The sequence below is a fragment of the Lynx canadensis genome, chromosome B4 (assembly GCF_007474595.2).
Source record: "Lynx canadensis isolate LIC74 chromosome B4, mLynCan4.pri.v2, whole genome shotgun sequence".
Taxonomy (NCBI): domain Eukaryota; kingdom Metazoa; phylum Chordata; class Mammalia; order Carnivora; family Felidae; genus Lynx; species Lynx canadensis.
The window spans coordinates 114,588,732-114,608,019 of NC_044309.1; the positions used below are offsets into that span (position 1 = coordinate 114,588,732).

The 19,288-nt window shown below is 40.8% G+C and overlaps 1 protein-coding gene across 1 annotated transcript in view; it reads left to right on the forward strand.

The window, feature by feature from the left end:
* Positions 1-11,150: 11,150 nt before the first annotated feature.
* CRADD (CASP2 and RIPK1 domain containing adaptor with death domain) overlaps positions 11,151-19,288 on the forward strand; it is a 179,521-nt gene continuing 171,383 nt past the window's right edge. Inside the window, exons 1-2 of the mRNA XM_030323394.1 lie at positions 11,151-11,268; positions 12,601-12,904. Of these exons, the coding sequence (XP_030179254.1) occupies positions 12,607-12,904 (298 nt within the window). The 5' untranslated portion in view covers positions 11,151-11,268; positions 12,601-12,606. The remainder of the gene's footprint in view (positions 11,269-12,600; positions 12,905-19,288) is intronic.

The following is a 19,288-nucleotide window of genomic DNA, read 5'->3' on the forward strand; positions in this document are numbered from 1 at the left end:
AAAGGTTTTAAATGAAACAAAATAGAAGTCTAGAAAAAAAAATATGCGCACATCAATATCATGAAACTCGGCATCATTTTGAAAGTTTGAAATAATGGGTACTAACTCAGGCAGAATGACTGAAAAGGTCATTGCTCAGCTACATATGGAGAATTAAATTTGGTAAATGGTGTAATTTCATTCCATCAGCTACTAGCTCTGCGACAAGTCACTTCACCTCTCCTGTGCCTCCTGTACTACTTTTGTAACATAAGGGGCCATTTCTCAATTCCTTTCCGTGTCCAGAATTCTGTGAGTGGATGATACTGCACATTCTGTGAAAGATCTCATTTCTTTTCAGAGAGACATCGTATGTACTAGCTCACTTGACTTTTATGAGAACACAATCCTTCTGTACTGGAGACCTGAATCTTAGAAAGCATGTAATAATCATTGTATAGGGTTCAGCAGAAGGTTCACACATTTAATAATCAACTGACTCTGGACATGCTGTTTTGGGTAATGTCTTGCTGAGCTTGCAGGATGTGCATCATAAGAAGCATATTTTTGGGTGGCCATGCCTTGATTTCTATGTGTTCTCAAAGTGAACCACGACATTCCAGGAAAGATCCGTGAGCTCTAAATTGAGGCTAAGCTGCCATGACCATACTCTCTGGGGTGCATATTTCCAGAGAACTTGACTGGTTTTGAAGGGAATAGGGTATCAGGAGGGCAGTAATTAGGATTTAGGATTTTGGGATAAGACTGACTTATATTTGAATCCTAGCTTTGCCACTTAGCTAGTGGTACCTACTTCCTAAGGCTGTACAAGGATTGAAAAAAGTTAAATGACATGATATGTGTAAAGAATGCCCACAGTTCCTAGGAGGAAGTAAGTGTTCAATAATTATTAGCTTAAAAAATTAAGGTTAGAATTGTTGAGGGCAATTGAATCATCCAAAGCGGGTTTCAGTGAATATGTTATTTTACATACAAACCTGTGTTGTTTTGCATTCTGCTTATTCTCCATATACAGTTGTGTCTTAGGTTTACTGACTAATTGACTATTTATTTATTTATTTAGTGTGTGAGAGAGAGAGAGCAGGGGAGGGGCACAGGAGGAGGGGGAGGAGGAGAGAGAGAGAGAGAGAGAGAGTCCCAAGCAGGTTTTGCACCATCAGCACAGAGCCTGACGTGGGACTTGATCTCATGAACCATGAGATTATGACCTGAGCTGAAATCAACAGTCAGACGCTTAATCAATTGAGCCACCCAGATGCCCTGATTCATTGACTTCTTTTTTTTTTTTAATTTTTTTTTTCAACGTTTATTTTATTTTTGGGACAGAGAGAGACAGAGCATGAACGGGGGAGGGGCAGAGAGAGAGGGAGACACAGAATTGGAAACAGGCTCCAGGCTCTGAGCCATCAGCCCAGAGCCTGACGCAGGGCTCGAACTCACGGACCGCAAGATCGTGACCTGGCTGAAGTCAGACGCTCAACCGACTGCACCACCCAGGCGCCCCTCATTGACTTCTTAATTCAAGAACAATTCAGGGATGCCTGGCTGGCTCAGTTGGTAAAGCATGTGACTCTTGATCTTAGGGCTTGTGAAGTTGAGCCCCACATTGGGTGTGGAGCCTACTTTAAAAAAAAAGAAAAAGAGGGGCCCCTGGGTGGTTCAGTCAGTTGACTTGACTTCTTGACTTTGGCTCAGGTCAGGATCTTGTGGTTCTTGGGGTTCATGAGTTCAAGCCCCACATTGGGCTCTGCGCTGACAGCATGGAGCCTGCTTGGGATTCTGTTTCCCTCTCTCTCTCTCTGCTCCTCCCACACTTGCTCTCTCTCTCTCTCTCTCAAAATGAATAGAAATAAACTTGAAATTTTTTTAAAAATATGATAAAAAAAGGAAGAAAATGAACTATTTATTGAGCACCTATTATGTGTCAGACTTTCTTGTAGACATTGGAAATACAGCAGCAAACAAGATGGCAAAGGTCCTTGCTCTTATGGACCCACATGTTAATGGGGAGAGACAGAAAGAAACAAATAAGTAAGAATAAACAAGCAACAAACAAGAAAATTAACTGATAGTGATAAATGCTGAGAAAAAAATGAAACAAGGTGATGTGATAGAGTCTGGGGAGCAGTTTTAGATCAGGTATTCAGGGAAGGCCTCTTTGAAGAGGTGACATTTAAAATGTCATGTGAATGACAAGATGGAGCAAAGTTCTAAAGTCTGAGAAAGATAAGATAGCAGTAGTGGTGAGGGTGGAGAGAGACATGACCAGGTTAGGAGATGTGACGATAGAATCAACAGGATTTATTGATGGGTTGGATGGAAGGTGTGAGGGCAAGAGAGGAATCAGAGATGACTCATGGTCTCTGGCTTGATGACTTAGTGGTACATCTATAGAAGCGAGCAGGTTGGGGAGGAATAGGCTGGGGTAAGAAGAATCAGAAGTCTGGATTTGGAAAGATTGAGTTGCCTGTTGAACTCTGAGTGGAGTTTTCAAGTGGACAACTGGGTACATGAGACCAGAATTAAATGTTTGGGAGTTCTTTTTTTTTTTTTTTTTTTTTTGCCTTTAGATAATACTTAATGGACTGAGCTGGATGAGAGTACTTAGGGAAATGAGTACAGTTAGAAAAGAGAAGAGGTTGTAGGAGTATTCTTAAAATCTCAGGTACTTATGACTCATAACAAAACTTCAGAGTAATAACACTCTTGTAGAATTAAAATGAATTGAAAGGAATTTTTGACTTTCTTACATTCTTTGATATATTTGGGGGGCCAAAAAGAAGTCTGGTTTTAATACACCTGTCTTATATTTGCATTCATTTGACCCATGTTTTTGAGTGCCTACTGCCAGGTGCCTTGTTAGGGACTATGTACAAAATGAGATAAAAAGAAACCAATCATGTTATTGGTGAAACATATTTGCTGAACACATGCTGTGTGCATTGTACTAGATGATTTGAGTATAGACCACAAAAATGAAAAATCAATTCTCTGTTCCCAAGAGAAGACAGTCTACCACGGCCGCTCAAGAGGAGAACAAACCCCTCAAAAGTCGCAAGGAAAGTGTGTTTCTTTTTTCTTCTACGTATGGATGGCCTTTGGTCATTGGCCATTAGGAGGTCTATGTGGGCCAAATGAATTTGGTGAAGTAGGCCACAGTCTAAAACCCATTTTGGTTTCCATGCAACACCCAGTGTTCATCCCAACAGGTGCCCTTTGACAATAAATTTCATATTAGAAATACATAAATAAATAAGTCAATAAATAAATAATAAAATAAACAAAACCCATTTTGTTTTTTCCCCTCCTTTCTACTTCTTGTCTGTGGGAGGGCTTCCATGAGTGGAAAGAAGCTTATTTCAGCCCATCTCATACTTGCAGTTGACTCGTGCTCCAAGCACCCCAGCATTCACATCCTTATTATCTGGGGACAAGAGACACAGAGAATCCATCAGCACTTTTAATGGCTGATTTCTTTTCCCCATTAAATCAAGCACAGTCTCTCTGAAGAACAGTTCTAATGCTTTCAATATTGATATTCACTGTTTGTTCAGAATTCTATACTTCCTCCATTGCTAGTGGATGGATTGGATCTGTGCCCACTTATCAGTGAAAATGGAAAGGAAAGGAAGCACCTCTTCTGGGCTAATGGTTGTATTTGCTTTATGAAAATGCAGCTGAATGTTTTGGTGGATTGTTGTCAGAAAGAACAGCCTAGCATCAATTATGCGGAAACAAAAATCATTTTTTTAGTAGTCATTGTCTAATTTTTAAATGGACTTTATTAAATAAACCCAGATAAGAGCTTAGTTCATTCAAATACCTGGTACATTTTCTGATAAATCATCCTGGCAGACCCATTGTGATGATGAAGTTCTGCTTGGAAAGAAAGACTCAGTGAGTTCCATGTGAAGTTTTTTGTGGTCAGTGTGGTCAATTGGTAATGGAAATACTTACATTTTTGGGGGGAGATAGGGTCAAAATAATTTTTTGGTGCCTTATGATGTCAGATTTTGTCATCTCAGCCAAATGCTTGGCCATACGCTTAAACAATTTCAAATTTGTGTTGTTGCTGTTCATTGAGAAATGTCTTAACCCTTGTCCCCTGATATCCATATAGTTTGCTTCTTTGTCACTTTCCTTGAACAAGAATAGAAGGTTAGTTACTAAGTTGTTCATCACAAACGTTAATTCCGTTAATTCCTTATGTCTGCTATTGGAAGTGTATGGATTTCTCCTCAAATAATGATACATGATCTGAGCCCAGTAGATATTCAGCAGAGAATTTAGCTATTAAATTTTACCATTCAGAAGACTTCGGTTTGGTTGTTAGCTAGTACTTGAGAGTCTAAATGACACTCATTTACTACTTTTTTTTCAGTCACTGCATTTAGTTATATCACCAGAAAGTCATTCTGATATTGTATTATTTTGTGTTTTAAGTTGGGTTAATACCGGGAAGGTACATTTGAAGAACATTTTGGTATCTTATACAAAATAACACAGAGAAATCATAGTATTAATTTATCTAGTGTTCCTTATATAAAGAATCACAGGAAAAATTCCTGCTTGAAACCAGCATCAGAGAAATGTTGGTCTTTTTAGATGACTCAGTGTATTTTCTGAGATGGGAACCACAGTACAAATGGTTTTCTCTTTCTATCATGAATGCCAGGAAACTAAGAACTTATTTTAGCATGTCCTAATATCTCTAGGTATCCTAATATCTTAAACTTTTAACTGGCTTCTTATCCATCTTTTAAATGTGTGTAGTACAGGTTTATAATAATTCCAAGTTTTTTGAAGAAAAATAGGAGGCTTTCCCCTCCCCTGGCCCCCTGACTGGGTTTTCTTATCAAAGCACTCTTCCTTCATTGAACTTGTAATATTTTGTAAATATTAATTATTATTTGTCCTTGTTTATGTTTATCTCCTTCTCTAGACTCTAAGCTCCATAAGACAGAGACCATATCTCTCTTTCAGTATGTTAGCACTACCTGATCCTAGCACGTAGTAAATGCTCAATAAAAACTTGTAGTCAAATTATGAATGAATTGTAGTAATCCTAGTACTATCAATCACTTAGACTATCAAGTCTTAACATACTTCGAACATCTAGAAATGTTGTTGGGATATTACATAAGTACATGATAATTTGCATGATAATGTATTCAGCTCTTTTAAAAGGTTTACAATTTAGGTTTTTATAAACTGTCCCAGAATTTTTACAATAAGCAATAATTAACCTAAGATCAAAACAAAATATTAGAGAATTTAAGGAATCATTAGAATCCATAACTTAGTAAAAGAGGTATCTATTAGTACACACGATTCATGTAATATTATCTACAGCATTTTACCAAGAGTTATACAGAAAAGGGGATAGCATGGCTGCAGATTCCAAGTATAGTTTAAGATTTACAGTTAGAGAGATAGATACTTATATTTCCTTTGACAAATTCTGTTTTTAAATCTTTTTTGGGGGGATGGGAGGGTATGGGGAAGAGTAGCTACATGAGATTCCTGTTGCATGTTCAGAAAATAGCAAACATGAAATGAGAAATAAGAATTCAGGTTCAGAAGTCTTCATACTTACCTGATGATGGGAAAACCTTTCACCATCTTCCTTTTCTACTTCTTTCCTCTTCTTTTCTGTACTTTGTTCTTCTCTTTCTTTAGTTGTCCTATCTCCTTAGTCTTCTCTGATCTTTGACAGTTTCATGACTGTGACACTCTGACTAGTGATTGTCAGATGTTTTGTGGAAGGTCTCTCAGTTTGGGTTTGCCTGATGTTTCCTCATGAAAAGACTGAGATTTTGAATTTTGGGGAAGGACAGCAGAGGTGGTATGTCCTTCTTGTCACATCATGTTGGGACGCGTGATGTCAATATGATTGGTTTCTCGTGAGGTTTAACCTTGATCATTGGGTTCAGGTGGTGCCTGCCAGGTTTCTATACTATGAAGGTTTTTTTTTTTTCTATATTGGTTAGAAGTGCTGTTGTACCCAGATTTACTGAGATATAATTGACAAATAAAAACTGTTTACATTTATGGAGCACATGTGATAGTTTGACATATGTATACGTTGTAGTTGTTTACCACAGTCAAGCTTATCGATACATCCATCATGTCACATAGTTATTTTTTTTAATGTATGGTGAAAACATTTAAGATCTACTCTGATAGCAAATTTCAAGTATGCAATATAGTACTAATGATAGCTACCATACTCTACGTTAGATCCCCAGAACTTACTCATCCTTCATTATTCAAACTTTGTAGCATTTGACCAACATCTCCTCATTTTCCCCTCTCCCGACCCCTGGCAACCACCATCATACTCTCTGTATGTATGAGTTTGACTTTTTCAGATTTTGCATGTAAGTGAGATCATGCAGCATTTGTCTATGTCTGGCTTATTTCACTTAGCATAATATCCTCCATGTTCATCATGTTGTAGTATACGACAAGATTTCCTTCTCTCTCTCTCTCTCTCTCTCTTTCTTTCTGTTAAGGATATTTTTTAGATCAGTTTAAGATTCACAGCAGAACTGAGGGGGGGCGCCTGGGTGGTGCAGTCGGTTAAGCGTCCGACTTCAGCCAGGTCACGATCTCGCGGTCTGGGAGTTCGAGCCCCGCGTCAGGCTCTGGGCTGATGGCTCGGAGCCTGGAGCCTGTTTCCGATTCTGTGTCTTCCTCTCTCTCTGCCCCTCCCCCGTTCATGCTCTGTCTCTCTCTGTCCCAAAATAAATAAACGTTAAAAAAAAAAAAAAAAGAACTGAGGGAAAGGTATAGAGATTTGCCATATACCCTGTACCCCATGCATATAGAGACTTCACCATTATCAACATCTTCTTGCAGACTGGTATATTTGTAACAAGTGATGACCCTACATTGACACATCATCATCACCCAAAGTTTATAATTTACCTTTGGGCTCACTGTTTATTTTTTTTTAATGTTTTTTTTGAGAGAGAGACAGAGACACAGAGAGAGAGACAGAGAGAGAAGGAGATACAGAATCCAAAGCAGGCTCCAGGCTCTGAGCAGTCAGCACAGAGCCCAATGTGGGACTTGAACCCACAAACTATGAGATAATGACCTAGGCTGAAGTCAGATGCTTAACTGACCGAGCCACCCAGGTGCCCCCACTCTTGGTGTTGTACATTCTATGGGTTTGGACAAATGTATAATGACATGGATCCATCATTATGGCATTGCATAGAGTATTTTTGCTGCCCTAAAAATCCTCTGTGATTGCCCTATTCATATTCCCCTCTCAATCTCCTGGCAACCACTGATCTTTTTACTGTCTCCATAGTGTTGTCTTTCCTAGAATGTCATAGAGTTGGGACGTACAGTAGGTAGCCATTTCTGATTGGCTTCTTTCACTTAGTGATATGCATTTAAGGTTCCCCCATGTCTTTTCGTACTTGATAGCTCATTTCTTTTTTTAGGGATGAATCATATTCCACTGTCCAGAAGTATGATGGTATAATCAGCCATTTACCTGCTGAAGGACATCTTGGTTGCCTCCAAATCTGGCAATTATGAATAAAGTTCCTATAAACATTTGTGTCAGGTTTTTGTGGGAACATGTTTTCAACTCCTCTGAGTAAACACCAGGGAGGACAATTGCTGGACCATATGATAAGAGTATATTTGGTTTTGTAAAAAACAGCCAAACTGTCTCCCAAAGTAGCTCTACCATTGGGCATTCCCACTAGCCGTGGATGAGAGTTCCTGTTACTCAACATCTTCAGCATTCGGTATTGTCAGAGTTCTGGATTTTGGTCATTCTAACAGGTGTGATTTTCTTCTGCTTTAAGGCCAAATATGTGCATATTTAGAATTATACGTACACACACATACACATAATCTCACATTTTCCGTATCCAGTCATCTGCCAATGGACACTTAAGTTGATTCCGTGATGTGGTTATCGTGTATGATGCTGCAATGAACATGGATCTATACTCAGAAGTAGGATTGCTGGATCATATGATAGTTCTACTTTTGATTTTTTTAAGGAATCTCCATACTGTTTTCCATCTTGATGTACTAACAGACTTTTTTTTTTAATCAAGAGTTTAAGAGTTATTTTATTTAGTTTCTAAGCTTATGGGATTGATGGAAGCTATCTTGTTGTTAAAATTTCTAATTTTATTGTAAAATGGTAGAGTACATAGTAAGCTATTGATTTTTTTGGAATTTATTAGTTTCTTTGTGACTTAATTCGTGATCTATTTTTGTGACTGTTTCAAGTGTGCTTGAAGAGAATCTATTTTTCTCCATGACTTGATTTCCACATCCATTAAACAGTAAGAAGCAAAAGTGTCCAACTCCTTTGATTTTTGTTTTGAAAGTTGCAGAACCAAAGACCAAATTGAAAGACAGAAAAATAATACATTTGTTCTTTTTCACTCTTTGTTTTGCAAACTAACAATGGGTTTGACACAAGTAAACATGGTAGGAGAAAGAGAAAAAAGAAAATATCTGTCCTTCCTGAAAATAGATTTGTTACCACTGAGTAACAGGTGCTTAATCCTCTGTGGGGGCACATTTCCAGCCTACGGAGAGGGAATAAACAGAGTGGAGGAGGAATCATCTGTGATAGAGATTCTGGTCTGTTTGATTTTTTCGGGTCTGCTGGTCTTAGATATTTATATGAGTGAAAATGAATCTTTGGCGTGCTGCTCAGAAGTATCACTGTATGCTGATGTGGGTTGGTGATCCGTCAATAGGCTAACTGATGGCAGTTGGCTAGTAATCAGAAAGCCAGCCTAGTTGCTTAGGGGGCAGCACGAATGCTCATCTAAATTTGCCATAGGAAGAGGAATTTAATGGTCAAGGGCTTCACCTTCGGGATTTAAGTCAAATTCTTAATAGCTAACCTCTTACATTGTTCACCATCTGGACTCCACACCCCTCAGCTCCTGCACTAACTCATCTCATGCTGTCTCTTACTCTCTTTTCTTCTCTTCTGTGAACTCTTCATGGAACTCACTATCGGCTCCCCACCTCCCCTGGACATCATCATCACTGTCTCCTTCTAGATCCCAGAAGATCTCAAGTCTTTCCAAGTAGAAAAAGTCATTAGGAAGTGTTTTAAAGTAGGTAGTTTTATGTGGGTGTGCTTTGTGCCATGTGTTTCAACTTTAGTACATGTTTGAAAATGATCAAAGTTTATAGTTGGAAAAACTACACCCAAAAGTCTGTAACCTCAGCTATTGCTAGTATCATGAGAGGTCTGCACTTTATCTGGCTGAAAGCAGAGGATGTTTCTAATACTTGTCCACATACAAAAGATAAATCTTGCCCAAGAAAGGAAAGCAATTCCAGAGGGGAAAAAAAGGAAAAAAAGAGGAAGAGAGTGAAGAGAGTACTAGGAACTCAGGACTATCAAGAGTAGGAGGTGGCACCAGAATGATCCGCCAATGTTTTGGCTGTCATTAGAATACGCATACTGTGTACTGAAAGGGCATGAAGTTGGAAGGACCTGGTTAGAATTCAGGTTTTTTTTACATATAGCTGTGAAATTTTGGCAAGGACATTCGGGCATTTTGATTCTACAGTATTCACATATGTAAAATGCTAGTAATAATACTTGTCACCTATGTAAAAAAATTGTCACTGCTGGTATAATAAAATGGTATATTAGTATAATAACACTTTAAACTGGTTACAAAAATTAGAAGGTTTTGAGGAGGGTGGTTTAGAATTGCTTTCTGCTGACTTGCTTACAAAGATATTTTCATCTTCCACTAGAGGTGTTGGTTGAGAAAACCTTTATAGAAATAGTGATATTTGAGGTTTTTTTCCTGTTACTATCAACGAATTTTTAGCAGGCATATGACTTTCTGCATATATCACCCAACTGATTTAAAAGTGAATCAATGAATGTATTTATTGATTGCCTCAATTCATAAAAGAATTCAGGAAGGACCCTGATATTGATATTCTGCCATCTTTCTATATTTGGATCATGCATTTGTCTTGCCTTCCAAATGAAAAATGTGGTGAACTCAGAAGATCACCCCCCAGTATCAGCTGCTGTCTTTTTAGAATGTCTTTGCGTTTCAGAAGTTGGAAAACTCCAAACTTCATGCCCCAGACACCTTTGCTGCTAATGTTCTGCATGCAAAGTAGGTTTTACCAATTGCATGCATCAGAATAAGATTTGCAGGTGCTGTTTTGATGCTGTTGGCAATTACGGCTGTGGAAACCTTGGTTTTTCTGCAGCAGTGTTTCAATGTCCAGTTACTTGCTCTGTCAGTGCTGAGAAAAGGTGGGGACTGTGGAGTGGTGGCTTCCTGACGACACCTTCCAAATTGTGGCCATGAGTCAGTTAGGCAATGTTGTTGAGGGAGTCATTTTTGGACGGCCAGGACTTTTCCAGCCTTTCTTGTGAATGTCCCCAATTTTCTGTGGCAAATTCCTTACTGTCTAGAGTAGCAGATTGCTACAACTGAATCATGACTGACTGACTTGTAATCTCTTTGTGGGCAGGAACTCTGATATAAAATGATATAAACAATCCTACATTTTTAGAGGAGGGAAAAAGATGACAATTAAGTGAAAGTTTTAATAAGATAGTAATACGTGCTACAGATAAAAACAAAGTTGGAATAGAGATGGGGAGTGCAGGAGATGAATGTTGCAATTTTAAATGTTTGTTTATTTTGAGAGAAAAGAATGAGAGCCCGGTAGGGGCAGAGAGAGAGGAAGAGAGAATTCCAAGCAGGCTTCGTGCTGTTAATGCAAGCACCGATGAGGGGCTGGATCCTACCGACCCTGAGATCTTGATCTGAGCTCAAATCAACAGTCTGCTGCTTAACCACTAAACCACCCGGGGGCCCCAATGTTGCAATTTAAAATAGAATGGTCATGGAAGCCTTCGCTGACAAGGTACGCGAATTGTGTACAAGGCCCTGGTGGAGTTCTAGGACTAACATGCAATTATCCAATTACTCCTTTCCTTAGATAACCCGCTAAATGATGCTACTATTTTTCCATCTCAAGAGGCTATGTTGTTTACCCACAGTAAACATGGCGAAAAAGGCTTCAATCTGACGCTTGGGTCCCCCAATAAAAATGCTCACAGCGCTTCCTGTGTTTGCCCTCAACAAAGATGGCGATACCACTTCCTGTTCAGGGCTTTCGCCTGCAACAAAGATGGTGCTTATGGTACAGGTTCCCTAACAGTCTGGATTCCGGTTGCGTTTTTTTTTTTTTTTTTTTTTCCTTTCAATATACGTGTTTGCAGACGTAAGTAACAGGAAACCAGAAACCCGTATCCATTTTTTTCTCGAAGGCCCCGCACTGTGGTGTCTGCGGCCTGGGCACTGCTTGGCTCCCCCGCCCACGTAACTTGTTGGCGGCGTTTCCGAGCCCGACCGGGTTGGGGTGGCGGTGGGGGGTGCCGGGGCCGCTCCCGCTTCTGTCCGCTGTGAAGTTCATTCCCAGCACTCTCGTTTTAGCTTGTCAGGTTGCCCCGAGAATCTCTCATAGTTCTTCCCGTTCGTAATACAACAGGATTTCAGCTGGCGAGGCAGGGAATAAAAGTTCCAAATAGGCTCTGGCAGCCAAAAGTGCACACCCTCCCCCTCACCTGCCACCTCTCAGACTTCACCGAGAGCTACTCGACGGGGTGGGGTCGGGTCACCGGCCGGTGGTACTTTCTGTGGGTGCCTGGAAGCCCCATGTGCCGCGTCCTCCCCTCCCCCATCCCCGCCGCTTCTTTACATCCACGGCTTCCGCACCGGCGCCCTGGAGTTCACGGGCAGTGGCCTTTAAATCATGCATGGCTACTGACCAGGAGTGGCGTGTGGACATTTTTTTCTTGTAGAGAAAAAGAAGATCCCCATTAAATGTCCCATGCGTGTGTGGTCCTGGCAGTGTAATCATAGGGAGTCGGAATTCTTAGAGGGAAGGGGTGGAGTCTGTGACCATATGTAAGGTTTATCATAGACTGGCATACACAATATTTTTCTTGAAGGTGATGGTGTATAGGGTTTTTTTTTTTTTTTTTTTTTTTTTTTTTTGGGGAAAAGAACCTTCTTTTTCAGGGAAAAAGAACTGGTACCTACTGGGCTCTGGTGCTCACTCCCATTGTGGTACAAGTTCAGCAAATGCCCATGGTCAGAAGGGCACCTTGCATGCGTATTGGCAGTTAACTCTGGTATTGGGGTATCTCTGATGAAGGCAATGTTAAAATAAAGCCACTGTTTCTTTTTAAGTATGTTAAAATGAAATGCTGCTCTGTAATTCTCCGATCAAAGTTGCTTTTTTTTTTTTTTAAAGCAGGGTCTCTGACCCACGTTTTTCCAAATCTCTTTATCAAGCAAGGAATCGAGCTAGGACCCCACTGTGAGGAAAGTAGAAACAGAAAAGATGATTCATGTTCAGGGTTGTTCGTTATGTTCGGAAACGTTCAATTTGCCTTGACTTAACAGCCAGGGACTATACACCGTGTTCTGACACTCAGCTAAGATTCAAAGAGGTACCTGACCTTAAGGAGTTTGCCTTGCATGCAGGACACTGTCTTTAGGGGTTGGTCAGCGGTCCTGTAATCTGAGCTGTTATTCTGTCTTTTCCCAGGGAGAGATGGAGGCTAGAGACAAGCAGGTGCTTCGCTCCCTTCGCCTGGAGCTGGGTGCTGAGGTACTGGTGGAGGGACTGGTTCTTCAATATCTTTACCAGGAAGGAGTCTTGACGGAAAACCATGTTCAGGAAATCAAAGCTCAAGCCACAGGCCTCCGGAAAACAATGCTGCTGCTGGATATCCTACCTTCCAGAGGTCCTAAAGCATTTGATGCATTCCTAGAGTCCCTGCAGGAATTTCCCTGGGTTAGGGAGAAACTGGAGAAGGCAAGGGAAGAAGCCATAACTGAGCTGCCTGCAGGTAGGCCTCAAAAAGATCATTTGATTTCAGTTGCAAAATTGTTGAAACTGCCCTTTGGATGTGAAGTTGGGGTTTTAGGCTGGGAGTGGGTAAGGAGTTTGGACTGAAGGCACATGGTATTGGAGGCACAGGATGAGGAAGTGGAATTAGGAAGTGCAGGGAAGGAAGGAAGAATGAACCATGATTGCGAGGGTGGGAAGGGAGGTCAGAGAATACATTTAGAAATGCTTCCAGGGAAGCTTGGCAAGTCACTTGGGAGGCATGTTCTCATCTGAGAGCCAGGTCATATCTCAGCCCTTGGCATTGGGAGCGATTTGGAAAGTGCAGATGGGAAAGCAGGCATTAGGCCCACTGATAACTGATTCGTGGGGTGCCAGAGCTGCTGGCTGGAACAGGTCAGCTTCGGGAAGGAGGAGACAGCCTCTAGGAAGGCACGCCTTGCACCTGTTCCCTAAGCTGTCCTACATGGCCAAAGGGGATTATTTGGAAAGCTGGTTAAGTAAGTTTTTAAAGGTTACGACTTAAAGTCGTTCTTTTTTGTTTGGCTTTGTTCAGACACCCGGAGTATTTAATGTTAGAGGGTCAGTAGTTTGGAGAGGGTCTCATTTCGATTTTAAGGTAAGTTGGAAGCTATGGAGAAGAGAAACAGTCCTGGTGCTATTAGCATGGCTTGTAGCAGGAAGATGTGCTATGAAACACTTTCCCTCTAACACTTCCATGACGTTTACTGTTTTACGAAGAAGGAGGAGCAGAGAATTGAACTGGCAAAAAAATAAAAATAAAAAATAAAAATAAATAAATCTATTCATAAATAAAATAAAAACAAATCAATTAAAAAAGAAAGAAAATAAATAAAAAGTTTCAAGTTGACTTGCAAATTTTTAACAGGAAGTCAACCTTCTCTTTAGTTTTTAAAAGCAGTGATAGAACTCCTCTGAGACGGTAGTCCTCAGACTTTGTTGTTGCAGTTTTAAACATACCAACCTAACTGGTTAAAAAACAAATAAGGAATAAAAGACCGATCTTATTATTTTTGCCCCATGGACCTCATATTTTATTTTTGTTTTTTGTTCATGGACCTCATATTTTGAATGATTTTTCAGACCACGCATACTAAGTAATCATGATTAACTCTTCTATTTTTATTAATGGCATATGTCTGAATATCTGCTCTGCATGAGATAACCGCTTAATGTAAGAGGGCTTGGTTAAATCCTAGTGGAAACAGCAAACATATTTTCATTTTCTAGCATGACCAAATTATAGGTAAATGTATGTTTTAGGCATTCTGAAATACTGAAAATAGCTGTCCTTTGAGGACCACAGGAATTCTCAAATTCGACTGTCCTTACAAAATTAAATACTCCAGGTATGTGAACAAATTGAAGCTAAAGTGTCTAAGACGTATCTACCACTTTACTGAAAACAGAATAAATAACATAGAACTGGGGACACGTGAAGAAAAATAGGGTATCCAGTGTCTTTTCCTGGTATTTGACTTTGAGATTCCTCTTTGCACTAAACAGTTGGAAACAACAAAGCAGGCAAACTGAGAGCCTGTTGCTACCAAAATATTTAATTTAATTTTATAATCATTTGAGGTGATGTAAGTGGTGTGAGGTGATGTAAATTGTCCTGTTGTATGTTGTTCATAGAGGTGTGACCCTATTTTCATTTCTTCAGATTTATTCAGAGAACAAGAAAAAAGATTATGATTTATTTTTACCAAATGGTGAAAGTTATACAGAAGCCGAGAGCAAGATAGTTTTTTTTTTAAAGTAAGCAGAATGAAACAGTTTAACGTGAGAAAAAATTGAATGTGTCTGTGTGAAAAATAATATCGATATGTTAATTCTGTGGAAGTGTTCAAATGAACGATAGGTTGGCTACTGTAGACATTGAATACTCTTAACTGTCCTACTTTTTGTTGAGCAACATAGCTATTGAAAAATGTTTTGAAGGGAGAGCTTGATTTACTTGTATTTCTCTGTATCTTCTACAATGATAATCACATAAACTCACTTTTAAAATAACTTTTGTTAATTATTGAGTATTTTAAGCAAGATTATAAAATATAAGTAAGGTGTAGAGAAAAACGGCACAGAGAACACCTGCTTCCCCATCGCTCAGTTTTTTAAAAAAATATCACAAGGGCGCCCGGGTGGCTCAGTTAAGCGTCCGACTTTGGCTCAGGTCGAGATCTTGCGGTTAGTGAGTTCGAGCCTGTGCGTTGGGCTCTGTGCCCACAGCTTGGAGCCTGGAGCCTGCTTGGGATTCTGTGTTTCCCGCTCTCTCTGCCCCTCCCCCACTCGCGCGCGCGCTCTCTCTCTCTCTCTCAAAAATAAATAAACATTAAAAAAAAAAATCACCATTGCCTTTGAGGACCCTGGATGTTCCTCCTAGTCCTAGCTCAGCCCCAAAGCCCACTTACTGATAAATCCTAGATTTGGAATTTATCACTCCCTTCTTTACTTTGTAGTTTTCCCTCTCATAAAAATCACTTTTAATATCCACATGTTGTGGAAAGTCCACTATACCAAAAGTTTTAGCAAGATATATAAAGATATAAATTTAAAAAATATATAAAATGTGTGTGGGAGGGTAAAAGATGGAAGAGATGATATATTTTAAAGGAGCTGTTAGTTAATAGCCTTCTCTTATTTGGGACCTTAAACTTTCAGTGTTTAATTAAGTTGATGGCAATATTTTAATTCTATAGTTAATTGGGACTTAATTAATTGAAAACCTACACACACACACACACACACACACACACATATATGTATATGTATATATATATATATATATTTTTTTTTAATCCTGGAAAGAGTATCAGAGTTGAGATGCCTTCAATTTCATGTTCCCGCAAAAACACAGATGGACCCAGAGGTCTATTTCCCCCGGACCCTGTGCTTTTCCAGTGTTGTAAGAGAGTAGTTTTAATAAACTTTTAAAGAGTCCATTTAAATCTTGTAAAGGCATTTTTTGAATTTTGAGGGATTAAACTGTCGGACAATGTGGAGCTTATATATTCTGTGTAATACATTAACCTCGTCTGATCTTTTACTCACTTTGTTGTTAGTAATTGATTTGTGTAGGTTTGGTGGTCTCCTCTTAGGAGGCCTGAGAACAAATGGGCTGAAATACCTATTTCTCTTTGGCCAAGAGCCTGCAACTTCTCCAAGAAAGAACTGATTTCATTTGATTAAAAAGCATTTTTGTTTTGGTCTTCTCCAGGAATCCTGGTTTTCCCTTTGCTTGTTTAATTTCTGTGTTTCGCTGTAAATTCTGAGCTGCCTCAGAAGGCCTTATTTGGTGATTGATCCTAGTTAGTTGGTTTTTATTTATATTCTGGGTGTAATTTTTTAGAGAAAAATCGAGTTGTATCTTAATCCCCTCTGGTCTCTTAAATCCCACCCTTATCAAATCCAGAAACATGAAGAAATACCTTAAAGCTTTGATTCCTTCAGTCTGCCTAGATGATAGGTTTTCCTATCTCTGTTAGAAAAAAAAAAAGTCTAAGATGTTAATGGATAATTGATTTTGTGTTTTTCTCACCTTGTAAGGACTCTTAATATTTTAAAAAAGGATTTCTGGCAATAAAATTACTTAATCCAGCTTGGCACCGTGGAAGGGACACTTCATAGTGTGTCCCTTGCTAGCCAAGGTCACACAGTAGACAGTAGATCAGCTGGCAGTCCTCCCTGGGCTCCTGTCTGGTCTTTTAGGAGATGAGAACAGGGCTGAATCTGGATGTAGACAGCATGTGCCCGCCTGCCTGGCTTCCTACTGCTCATGGGCCCTGTCTGCTGACAAGCTGTCTCTAGTGCTTGAGCTAATCTGGATCTGGAAAGGAGGTTTATGGGCAGCCCCAGTCTCACCAGCTGGTAGGACTTAGCCTAAGTCACGGTGGGAGGGACTCCTGGGCCCCGGGACTCTCTGTTCCAAGGTGTTGGCCCTGTTTGTGGGACTAGGTCTCTGCTGTGATTCTCACTTAACAGTCAGCCTGGCAACTTTGCCTTTAACTCCAGTCTTCTGTTAGACTTGGGAGTGTTTTTCTCCCCCCTTGTCCGGAGGCTAGATTCCTGCTTTATGTCCTCTTAGCCACTGGCAAGGATGAAGAACAGCAGTCTTGGAACACAGCTCGGTGCCTCATATGTTAGCATCAGCTGCTTCAACTCTCTAGCCTCCTGAGGCTGTTTGCTTCAGCTTTGCTTGAGTTTGAGCTGGTCCTCCCCACTGACCCTATGCCCTGACACCGTGGCCGCCCTCACGCCCTGCCCTGCAGGACGCAGGACGGGCCTGTTTCTCCTCTACCCACGGGCTCCAGGGCTCTGTCTGTCCCTTTTGGAATATGACTGTGCAGAGGCACATCAGCTACCCTCTCAAGATACACTCTGGCTCTCAGATGTATGCTTGGATGCATCTGAAGTTACTGAGCAATAATGGCAAAAATCTCAGGGATTGTAGTAGGTTTGTTGGAACAATTTCTAGCCTGGGATTCTCCGGTCGTTACCATGAACGAGCCCTACTCTACATATGTAAGTTCAGCATTGATCTCAGTTTTTCCAGCTTGTGGTCTATCCAGGCACTTGTGTGGCTGAGTAGAGTTCACTTTATGGCATCCTGTGTGCTCGAGAGGGAGTGGTGGGTCAGCATCCACGGTAAGACCCTTCGCTGTGGTGAGGGCGGAGTCTACAGAGAGCCCCTTCGTGACCATCGTGTCCTTCCTGAGGGCCAACTAGATACCAGGCGCTAGGAAATAAAGTCACGTGAAGGGCCTCCAGATCAACTGAGGGGATTCACTGTTCATTCAACAAATATTGAGCGTTGACATTAGGTGCTGGGATATTATGGGAAACAAAGCCCGTGTGCTTCTGGAGCTCACTGTATTCTGTATTCTGACGCGGATAGGCAACAAGCAGATGGGATGCTGTGTGTGTGTGTGTGTGTGTGTGTGTGTGTGTGTGTGTGGTGGTGAGGGAGGCTGTGTGTGTGTGTGCGTGTGTGTGTGTGTGTGTGTGTGTGTGTGTGGTGGTGAGGGAGGGCTTTGCAGACCACGCGGGGTGGTCAGAGACAGTCTCTCCGCTGTGATGACACAGAGCAGAGACCTGAATTCTGCAACAGAGTGGGTACCGAGAGGAAGAACGTTTCAGATAAAGGGGACCACAAAGGCGCAGGAGCTCCAGTGGGAGCCCTCAGTGACAGTGTAGCTAGAGCCCAGGCCTGTCTGGGATAATAACCTCCCTCACGGAGAGATGAGTCAGGCTGCGTGTCAGCAAAGGCCCAGTCTTGGTCATTTGTTGTTGTGCTTCCCCAAATGTGAGATGCGTGCACAGCCATGATGTTGGGTAGTTCTTAAAATGATTTTAGGTGATGTGCAGATATGGGAGTGAATCTCATGGCGAGAGAGTCATTTCCTTTTTCTTTCTGTTTCAATCCTGAGGATATCCAAATGAAAGCCTCCCTTTGCTGTAATATATCTCTTGACACTTGCCAGTTTTTCTTTTTAACAAAGAGAAAGAGGTCCTTATGCCTAAAGCCTTCTGTGGACAACAGTATTTAGCTAGATTTGAGTTGTGTTGCCTTTTTTCCCTTATATTAATCTCATGGTCTCCTTCCATTTATGGCAAGTAAAACTGTTTTCTATCTATGAACTTACTTTTATTTTTTTTTACATTTTATTTATTTATTTTTTTTGAGAGAGAGACAGAGCACAGGTGGGGGAGAGGCAGAGGGAGAGGGAGACACAGAATCTGAAGCAGGCTCCAGGCTCCGAGCTGTCAGCACAGAGCCCGAGGCGGGGCCCGAACTCACAAACTGTGAGATCATGATCTGACCTGAAGTCGGAGGCTTAACTGACTGAGCCACCCTGGCGTCCCCTTACTTTTATTTTTTTTAATGTTTATTTATTTATTTTGAGACGAGAGCGAGTGAAAGGAGGAGGGGCAGAGAGAGAGGGAGAGAGAGAACCCCAAGCAGGCTGTGCACTGTCAGTGCAGAGCCCAACGTGGGGCTCGAACCCACAAACCGTGAGATCATGACCTGAGCCGAAATCAAGAGTTGGACGTTTAACTGACGAAGCCACCCAGGCGTCCCGTGAAGTTACTTTAAAAAATATATAGCTTTTATTTAGGTAAAAATGAGTCACTTGAAGAAAAATACTATGAAATAATGGTTTGAAGATGTGGCAAAAAATTGTAAAGATTCTTTCCACACATTTTCTTATTTAAAAAGACAGGAGTTTGGGGCAGAAACCATCCCCTGGTCGTGTAGTTGGGGAAGGAAGGCTCCAGCTATAGTTCATATAGAAGATGGTACCATATTCAAGGCACTTTATTGTTTTTCTCATTCAGATTATGCAGAGTGGCTGGGAATTCGTTA